This window comes from Palaemon carinicauda, chromosome 24, assembly GCF_036898095.1.
Source record: "Palaemon carinicauda isolate YSFRI2023 chromosome 24, ASM3689809v2, whole genome shotgun sequence".
NCBI lineage: Eukaryota > Metazoa > Arthropoda > Malacostraca > Decapoda > Palaemonidae > Palaemon > Palaemon carinicauda.
The window spans coordinates 12,640,583-12,651,876 of NC_090748.1; the positions used below are offsets into that span (position 1 = coordinate 12,640,583).

Sequence of the window (11,294 nt, forward strand, 5' to 3'; positions counted from 1 at the left end):
TCTCGGTTCATCCTCATAGTAATTTATGATTTGATAAAAACATTCATTATCAGTAAGGAAAAGAAGTTTGTTTAATCTTCTATTATGAATTAAACGAGACAACACTTGCCTGGGTTACATTATAATTTGTGCCCCTTCATAGCTACCAACATTGGTCAGATACATTTCCTCTCAAATCCATTAATTATGGTATACTGTATTAGTTCTAAATAGTATTTTATCTCTTAATAAAGGCCAGTTTCCTTTCTTCCTGTTTGTCTCTTTTATAATATACTACTACTACTACTACTACTACTACTACTACTACTACTACTACTACTATTACTACTACTACTACTACTATTACTAATAATAATAATAATAATAATAATACAAAATAAGAATAACTTTAATGATAATATTAATAACACAGTAATAAATACTTTGTAAATTTGATGCTGTTATTAGACAGTGCATTTCTTCTTTAAACAAAAGATAAAACAGCCATACATAACTGACCTTCAGGATAATTTCGAATTTTTTGGTGATAGCTCGGTCAATCGCTGCTATGTTTGTAACTGCACCCGTTCGCTGATTTATAGCAAAGTATTTGTCATAAGTTCCCGGACGTCCTGACATGAAAGAATATCTGTTCAGGAGAAAGAAAGATGGTGATGCATTTTCAGTATCAGATAAAATTTAAATGAATACATTAACTACACTACGTCCAGTATTGTGGTCCCAAAATTAATGTCTTGACCAGATATTTCATTTTATTGAAAGGAGGATAAATTAATAAAAATATCACAAATTTCAAGTAAAAATCATATAATTCAACAGAAAATAACTGTTCCATTGAATTACTAATAGACCTACCTGATTGGATACGCTAAGGAATCCAAATCCATTGCATGAATTCTCTCAGGTTCAATTTTCAGAACACCGGACACTTCTCCGGAAATTACAGAGGTCTGGTACTCGGGGTTGGCACATATTGTGCCCAAGCGAGCACACGAGGCATACTCAAACACAGGATCTTGGTCATCGCTGTCACCAACATTCACTGTGAGAGTAGCAGTGCTGCTCAACCGATTCTCCGCTGTTCCAGCTCGGTCCTAAAAAAAAAAAGAAAAATTTGAATATTGTTAATGCCGCATACCTCACAGAAAGATCTTTTCTACATTGATGAAAAGTAAACTTTACGCTCAACAACAAGTTACAGTATTGTAAAATCACAGTTAGTTTGAAGGTTTCATTAGGGAACATTGACATAAATACCCAAGAAATAAGTCGGTGATGAACCTCGAGTTTATGATTATACATAATTAATGTCCAGTACCTTCTGAAAGAATCAAACACATACCATAGCTTGGATGGTGACGTAATAAACAGGTGTTCTCTCATAATCAAGAGACCTGTTGATGCTGACGAGGCCTTGGTGGGGAAGAGTAATGCTGAAGTAACCGTAGCCATCACTCTCTGGGTTCGTATTGCCTGGTATGATGCTGTAATCTACCTGCCCATTCACACCTGAGGATGATAGAGAGTATTTGTGAATCACAGGAGTTTCAAGGCTGGCCTTGTGTAAAGACATTTCCGACATTAAAATATTAATGATATAGAATAACTTCATATCTGCATTTTACAAAAAGATTTAACTTAAATTCTGTAGTCACAAAATACAAGGTTGTGTAAAATAAATTGAGACCAATTTTAATAGATTTCGTACAAAATAGCATGAAAACTGCACAGGTGACTAACCTACATGTCAATTTGAAGACATTTGGTAGTGTTTTAAATTAACTGATAGGCTACAGGCATATAAATATGTGTGGAAAATATAGGATTGAAATTTGTGCAATTAAACTGATTGTACCTTTCCCCAAAATATAAAACCAATATCATTGCCTCACCTGCATCTAAGTCATCAGCCAATACATTCTTGAAGACAGTTGTCCCTACCGGCGTTAGCTGAAAGCAATAAAATCAAGATTATACATTACAGAAGGTCCTCAACTTAAAAACTTAATTGGTTCCAAGAACCTCTTTGCAAGTCAAATTGTCTGTCACTTGAATTTTGTTAATTTTTTCCCTAAAGCCAGGGTAGGCCTAACCTGAATCCCATGCCTATGATTTCCAGTTGCAATAGTCTGTTGCTAGAAAGATGGGTTAGTGTAAAAATCACCAAAACTCATGATAAAAAATTCCCAAAACAACCCAAAAATCCCAATTTCCACAAATATATTTCCTTCTGATCATGTAGGCTTTACTCAGATAGAAATTACTCACCATACTTCATAAAGAGTGCAAGTAAACTAATTGCAACAATATAAAGATTTACTAATTTTTGTTTCTTCTTCATAGAAATTTGTACAGAATATCCCCATTAGACACCCAAAATCCCCAAATCTAGGGATAAATCCCCATATCTGGCAACACTGGCAATGGTCAACAAATAGCAGCGTTTCATATAAAATAGATACCAGGTTATTATAAATGTTGTCTTGCTACTGTATTAATTGATCTAATATTCTTTATCTTATCTTTGTTATTTTCAATTGGAATTGTGTTTGTATCTCCGAACGTTTGTGAGTCGAGTGTTTTACTAGGGTTTTTCTATGCATTCACAAAAAAAGAAAAAAAAAAAAAACTTGGCATCATCTTTCGTTAAGTTCAAATGTATTCAATTTAAACAGGTGGTCAGACAACTTATAAAGTTAACTAAAATCAGACTGGACAGGGGAAAAAAACTATGCAATACTCACATTTTGGTAATAATATAAAAAACGTTTTTTGAAATAATCGATCTTTAGGGAACTACGCAACTAGTAAACCCATTTATATCATTGCAATATATATATATATATATATATATATATATATATATATATATATATATATATAACAATTGCTTGCAAACATAAGCATGGCGTTGAAGATAAATCTAAGAAGTCAAGTAACATTAAGATAAATAAATATTAACCATTGCTAACACTCCTACCAAGACAGGATATGACTAGTTGCCATACAAAACACACACACACACACACACACAAACATATATATATATATATATATATATATATATATATATATATATATATAAATTGATAGGCTATTTAGGTGTGTGTATATATATATATATATATATATATATATATATATATATATATATATATATATATATATATAAATTGATAGGCTATATATATATATATATATATATATATATATATATATATATAAATTGATAGGCTATATATATATATATATATATATTGTCATCACAATAACTTGGACACCATCGTTATGCCAACGATGATTAGTGTACATTAATGAAGTTACTATATATGGATCATTATCACTACAATGAAATGGGTATGGTAGGCTGTCTATCCATAAAACTGTATTTGTGATAAGGGCCGAGAGACAGAACGAAAAAAGAGTATTTGACTTGAAAGATAAAATCATTTCATTCTTACATCCTAGTTGTTTAAATCATATTCCTATCATCTTCATTTAATCATATCTTCAAGGCAGGATAAAACGATATTATAGCATCAGTTATTCTCTGATTGTGTAAATAAAATACGGACTTACTTCAGGAATATTAATGGCGTAAGGCAACCCGGAAAATACGGGTTTGTTGTCGTTTATATCCGTTATGCGAACGATCACAGGAATGCTCCTCACTTCACCCGAGCTCTTTATGGTACACGATAACTGAAAGGGAAGAGGAAAGACAGTTGTATGAAATCAAGACAGGGAATTCATACAGCGTCGCTGTTTCTAAAGCTTGAATCAGGCTGAAATTTCATAGATCATTAATATAATTGTACAAAATAAACTACATATGATATTACACACAATGACGTTGCAGGACCATTTCTAGATATGTGAATACTATCACTTATAAAACACAGCCAAACGTACATAGATAAATCCAAAATAATTGTATGTTTCACTCTTACGAATGTTACAAGGTAATATATCTACACATTTGAAATTAAAGAATATGTATATGTAGCATTACAAAAATGTCGATATGGGTTTCGTTTACGAAAAGATGACTTTTTTAATATATGATATGTCCTGAAATTAACACAAACGGTATATGCAACAATAGAAATGCTTAATACTCATATTGGACAAGGACTTGAATTTTTGAGTTAATTGTTATTAGTGGAAAGACTAGATCATATCATATATTAAAATGAGAAAATAATGTAAAATGTTGATGCCGTTGAATTATTAATGGTTGTATAAAAAATACTTATAAAATTACATAGATTTATACCTCGTTGACAACTGTAAAATAAAAAACCCACTTGTGTAAGGTAAATATATTTTCTCACATAATTATAGACACACTGAAGTAAATAGATTGGTGGAAAATAAAACCATGTACTGCAAAAAGTTAAATGACAAAACTTGCCCTTTTACTCGTCAAACATGACTTATACACCTTTCCTATACTGTCTCTTCGAGAACCTATTGGTTGAACTAAAAGTTTTCGTCATTTAACTATGCTTATTAAAGATAATAAAGAAGTCTTTTCTATGTTGATATAATTTTCTTTTAACAGTAACATGTTCCATTAAAATCACATTAGGCATAAAAATTGTCGATTATCGTACTGTGACGTGAGTCACATTTTTTTCTTGCTAAATTTTCTCCCTGCTTAACCCTGCTTTCTCATCTTTTCTTTAGGTTATAAGTTCATTTTCTCACTCCAAAGAAAGATACTATATATCAATATCACATAAACATCATCATGGACTGAAGACACAGCATAACACATCGTCTTTGCTGTCAAAAATGGTAGTTTCGTAGGCCATTAAGCACAGAGATTGGCTTTAATCGTTACCTACATACAATGGATGATTCGATACGAGTGGCACTCTTCCGGAATATTTTTTCTCAGTATACAGTTATACACTACTGGAAGACACTTAATAATCTTTAGCAGTTCAAATGATTTGCACGATAAGCATCTTATTTATATTCGTGGTTTGTCTTTTCATTAATTCAAAACCATTCTTGCGTACGTAAAGTATGCATGTACACTTACATATATATATATATATATATATATATATATATATATATATATATATATATATATATATATATATAAAACAACTTATGGGACTTTTTAGTCCCCACTCAAATAAATGTGTACTTGTGCTGCGTTTAGAAAGAATTTTCTCTGCTATAAAGATGACTTGAACACAATCCAGTCCATCACCTTCCTCATCATAGAACCAGGTAGGTTAGCAGCTTTCACACTCTTGTTTATTGGACAGTTTTGTAATTCTTTTGCTGCTCATGTTTCCTCACTATCGTAATTATCCATTATTTAACAACCTGTTGATTCGTTTGAGTTGATCTCTCTCTCTCTCTCTCTCTCTCTCTCTCTCTCTCTCTCTCTCTCTCTGCAAACTTATTTGATAGAGGCATTCAAAATGCTTAAAGGAATAGCAAATGTAGATTACAACAACCTATTCACGCTTAGCACAAATCAGTCCTGAGGCAACGGATACAAACTGGAATTGAAAAGATACAACACTTAATGAAGCAATTTCTTTATATACAAAATAGCAAATACTTGGAGTAGACTTCCAGTGGATGTAGTCAACATTATCACGGTAAACGAGTTTAAGAATAAGTTAGACATGACCATAAGAACTTTTTAAATGCTTAAATTAAATCGCTCTACCGAAGAGCAAATGGAGTCTCCGCGGATAGACAAAGTCTTTGAGACATCTAAACTCCTTATATAGTATCTCTCTCTCTCTCTCTCTCTCTCTCTCTCTCTCTCTCTCTCTCTCTCTCTCTCTCTCTCTCTCTCTCTCTCTCTCTCTCTCTCATAAAAAACTATATAATTGATTTTTCGTTTTCCCAGTATGCATAGTGACTGACATACTATTGATGTTATAATGACACCATGTGCTGCACATCTTATATAAAAATTTAATTAATATCATCATCGTCATCATTATTATTATTATTATTATTATTATTATTATTAGCCAAGCAATAACCATAGTTGCAGAAGCAAGATGCTATAAGCCCGAGGGCTCCAACAGGGAAAAATAGACAAGTGAGGAAAAGAAACAAGGAAATAAATAAAGAATATAAGAAGTAATGAAAATTAAAATAAAATATTTAAAAAAACATTAGAATTAAAAGAGATAATTCATATATAACTATAAAAAGACCTATGTTAGCCTGTTCAACATAAAAACATTTGCTGCAACTTTGAACTTTTGAAGTTCTACTGATTCAACTACCCGATTAGGAAGATCATTCCACAACTTGGTAACAGCTGGAATAAAACTTCTAGTAATGAGTCTCATGATGGAGAAGGCCCGACTATGAGAATTAACTGCATGCTTAGTATTACGAACAGGATGGAACTGAATGTAAAGGATGGTCAGAATTATGAAGAATATTCTGCAACATGCATAATGAACTAATTGAACGACGGTGCCAAAGATTAATATCTAGATCAGAAATAAGAAATTTAATAGACTGTAAGTTCCTGTCCAACAAGTTAAGATGAGAATCAGCAGCTGAAGACCAGACAGGAGAACAATACTCGAAACAAGGTAGAATGAAAGAATTAAAACACTTCAGAATAGATTGGGGACCGAAAATCTTAAAAGACTTTCTCAATAAGCCAATCTTTTGTGCAATTGAAGAAGACGTGTTTCTCAAAAATTTCTATACATTTTGTCGTCCTTGACGTTGCTGCTTTATTGTTCATTTTAAAATTAGTTACATGATATTCATTCAATAATTTGGAAAGTTTCGTTTGCGTTTTTTAATTGAATGAACAATTTCAGTCAAGGTCAGAAAAAATAATAATTTTAAAATCTTAAAATATTGCTGACATACAGCATATCGGATATTGCAGGGAAGTATGATTGTCAAATTTTCTTGAACTTTGCATATGCATGGTGTATATATATTTAGTGCCTCACTGTACAATATATTGTGATAGACGGAACCAAATAATTATTTCAAGCCCTTTCAGGAAAAAATACAAAGTAAAGATTAAACGATCAAAAAGAAATATCTATGAAACGATAAATAACGATGTATAATTAAAAAGAGAATTCACAAAATATGCTCAATTCACAAAATATGCTCAACAAACAAACATTTGAACAAAGTTTAATCTTCTCAAGTTCTACCGATTCCATAGATGATGAGAAAGATAATTCGACAATTTGGTCACTGTACGATTGAAATTTATATTAATATACTGTTTGAATTGAGCTTCGTATGAAAAAAAATAAATTTAAAAAACTTCAGGTTTTTATCAAACAATTTAAGATGCAGGTTAGAACTGATACCTAAACAATGGAAATAATATTCAAAACAAGGATAAATAAAACTCTATAGAAAGAGAGGTTCGTAAATATCGGTGTAGATTTTTTTGTCTTTTATTAAAAGTGAATTTTCAATCAAGAATACCACCTAAAATTGAACGAAACAACCAATATAAATATCTGAGCGCGTGGTTTCTTATGTTCTAAACCAACTAGCAATCATACTTTGAATTTTGCTAGAGTTTAACTTCATCTCCCATAATCGAATTAGAGCTTCAACAATGACAGGTCATTACTCAGGAAACTGGATCGATGCAAAGAGAAGGAGAACAACTTGCATGAGCAACACGCTTGTCTTCAATGCCAAACCACATTCCATGCGTAAACAATACAAAAAGTAATTAGTCAAGCATACTCCCCTGAGATCATATTTTTGCATCCACTCCAGTGGTCATCAAATATTTATCTTTTTTAATCCGGTATCTAAAAAATCTATAATATTACTGAGAAAATGTCAGCTACCTATCATCTGTACAAGTCTAAAAACAAGGGTATCATGATCAGCATGATAACAAACAGCTCTAAAGTCAAGACCAATCACAGGGAACTTGACAAGGAGAGTCTATGAATTTATTTAGATAATGAAAAATGAAGAGCAAATGGCAATCAAATCTGCGATAATTATCAATACTGTAAATTAAAGTGTACAGATGAGGTTCATCTATACAATATAGTATTTCTGCACCCATTGAGATTCGCCTCTCATCGAAATGGTTGAAGAATGCTGTCAAAGGATTCATCTGGATTCACAGTGAGGCAATTTGCTATAAGAACCAAAATCCTTGCATACCTACCTGAAAGTCTCAATGAAAAACCAATGTTCGGGACAATTCCACTGGCAAAAGGAAATCTCTTGACACTCTTAGTGCCCACGGCCCAATAATAAATGCTGATGAAATAACTAGAAATATCTTTTAATGTTCTCTTGATCCAGTGCTACAAAACATCAACTGACAAAGTTGTCTTAATGGGAAATTCAATTCCCGTGTTAGGAAAAACCAGGCTCTATGGGAAGTATCATAGGTCACCATGCAGTGTAAAAGGGTATCTACAATGAGATGACCACCCTTGAAATATACTATCCTAAAAAGCTGTCAGTTATATGCAAGACAACTGTCTGCAGGCCATTCCTCATCTGACCTGTCTACCATCTGGCGAGAAGTATCAGTTGCACTTCCATACCTGAGAACTCATTAAACAATATTCATCATCCACTTCGAATGTCATTTATTACGAACTTGTATGTACCACTTAATCTAAAAGTACTATGAAGTATATATTTTCTCTTGATGTGCGAATAAGATTTATACTTATACAGCATTAGCCATAAATTTTCAGAAGTCTTCATTCACAAAATGATTTAGATTATATCGATATGTCGGTCCGAGATTTCGTCAGAGGATTTTGAGTCTCTCTCTCTCTCTCTCTCTCTCTCTCTCTCTCTCTCTCTCTCTCTCTCTCTGAAAATGAGGAGAGGTGGCTTGAATCCTTCGGAAATAAACCTTGTGATATACAAATCCCAATGCGAGTCGTGCAGGTTGAAATGTGGGTCATGGCATCGCGACGTCCACGCCTCGACTGACGAGCAAAAGAAATGTATTATTTTCGACTTATATATAATCGATATTAGCTAACCAAGACTACACAACGCGCAATTTACGATCTTTGATATTGTCAATAGTTGATAACCTTTAAAATACTACGTCATAGAATATACACCTTTGAAAAAGATCGGTTATCCATGAGGGAGAATGTTAACTCAACTCTGCTTATCTGTCTTATACAAGGACAACAAGTAAAAGGAAAAAAAAAACTTGCAACCGTTAAGAGGTGAGGTATGTAGTGTTCAGTTAGAACCCATTGCTTCATTTCCTGCCCAGTCTTGCATTTTCTACTGCTCGTGTGAAATCTAGCAAATTCTATTGTATTATAAAATACAAATCATGGCATTAGATACTGTACTAAGCTCCTCATTGTAAAAGTGTATAAAAAAAAATAATAATAATTTTGAGAGCCATCAAAACTCATCTCCCGTGTAAGTTCCGTAATAGAATTCCAGATAGCATTTTTCACCCCGAAGAGAATGTAAGCAGCGCTCTTCAATACCGGATTCCACTGGCAACCACATACCTATACACCGAAATAATCCTTATGTTTTGGGCAGAAAAGGTCAGGAGGACCAACGGATATGCTAATTTCTTAGAGGTTTCTAATAAGGGGCGCACCCCTGACCGTGAAAGATCAAAACTTCATCGAATAACGGTACATGAAGAGAGCCATTTATAATCACGGCAAGACAGGATTAGAAATGAAACTATAAGAGAGATTACTCGAGTGTCATATGTGGATGAGATTATGATGAGGGGTAGATGGAGATGGTTTAGGCATGCTTTTTGCATTCCCCAAGAGAGATTAGTTCACCAAACTTTCAGCTGGGCTCCACAAGGCACTAGAAGAGTTGGAAGACCCAGGCCTACATGACTGAGAATTATGAAGCGTGAAGTAGGAGAGGATGAATTGAGAGGTAATGAATTAAAAGCTCACGATACAGACTGGCGAAATAGGCTTAGGAGGAGATGATGATGAGTAATAAAGAGGATATTAGATAAACAAATTATCTCCAGTTTAATCTTCCTTATTCATTCTTCTAACCAATTATATTGCATGCACGTAACAGATTGTTCCTTAACTGCTTCAGTGAGCATTGACAATTAAGTAACCAAAGTGGACTAGCAATGCGTTCCCGCACATAAAAACCTAAAGTGAAAGTGGATGGTAAGGCGAGTGGGTAAGGTCGCTTCACCTTTGACCTTACCAAGCAGCACTCCGCTAGCAGTAAGGCAAGAGTTCAATTAATTCAACGGGTCACGAAGTACCTAACTGTAACGTTGCTGCTACAGGTTTTGTTTCTTTGCACTTTGTATGTGTGTGAATAGGGCAAGGTGTACGCGGTTGCCTCAATACAGTGTGTGTGTGTGTATATATATATATATATATATATATATATATATATATATATATATATATATATATATATATATCTGTGTATGGGTGTTTGTTTCCAGTAGCTCGATGGTATCGTATTGAATCACGTTTGCAAGGTTTATGGTTCGATATGGGACAGACCTAGTCAGTAAGCCATAGTGTGAACGGGTAATAGTATTGATTTAGCTGCAATCCACCAGTCAGGGCATTAACAAGAGAGAGAGAGAGAGAGAGAGAGAGAGAGAGAGAGAGAGAGAGAGAGAGAGAGAGAGAGAGAGATAATAATAATTAATTTCATAATCTTAAGAAATCATCATTCAATTCAAAACATTTCGTAATGGGTTTCAGTAAAGATTTTCTTTTCTGTATTACAATAAATAACAAAAACATTATCTAAAGTTTCTTTGCTTGGACGCGAATTTCACACCAAAATAATTTTTTCTTAAGACTACATATAAATCCTAATAATTTATGAATTTATGAAAAAAAACTATGGTAAACTATTTCTTTTTTTTATAGGATGCCCTTATATAAGCATTTGCAACTAGTCCTTATCAATGGCAGTCACGAAATCATGCATGACCGAAAAAAATAAACGGATTTCCCGAGTGGGGTAACTTCTAGTCGGGACCAAATATATGTATGAAAGTAACGCATTTTCTACAGAATTTATCTAAAAGTACAACAAATATATTTCAGATGCAATTACATACTCCAAATATGAAATATCAGACTTCTAAACGCAAATCCATAATACTTCACATGACCCCTGCGTGCCAAGATACTAAACCTATGAAATTTCAGGAATTTTGGCTTACAATTTTTTCGTTACTTTCATGATCTCAAAGAGAAAGTAACGTTTAAATCACATGCTGCGATAAATCTTAATAATGTAAGACAGATCACGTTAATACTCAAGACAATCCTTCAAAA

At 33.1% G+C, this 11,294-nt stretch overlaps 1 protein-coding gene across 1 annotated transcript in view; it reads right to left on the bottom strand.

Moving 5' to 3' along the window:
- Nucleotides 1-11,294, bottom strand: part of LOC137618086 (cadherin-99C-like) — a 271,312-nt gene that overhangs the window by 140,894 nt on the left and 119,124 nt on the right. The window contains exons 5-9 of the mRNA XM_068348061.1: nucleotides 3,580-3,702; nucleotides 1,893-1,950; nucleotides 1,343-1,509; nucleotides 856-1,094; nucleotides 499-628 (exon numbers count right to left, since the gene is read on the bottom strand). Coding sequence (XP_068204162.1) covers nucleotides 499-628; nucleotides 856-1,094; nucleotides 1,343-1,509; nucleotides 1,893-1,950; nucleotides 3,580-3,702 — 717 coding nt within the window. The remainder of the gene's footprint in view (nucleotides 1-498; nucleotides 629-855; nucleotides 1,095-1,342; nucleotides 1,510-1,892; nucleotides 1,951-3,579; nucleotides 3,703-11,294) is intronic.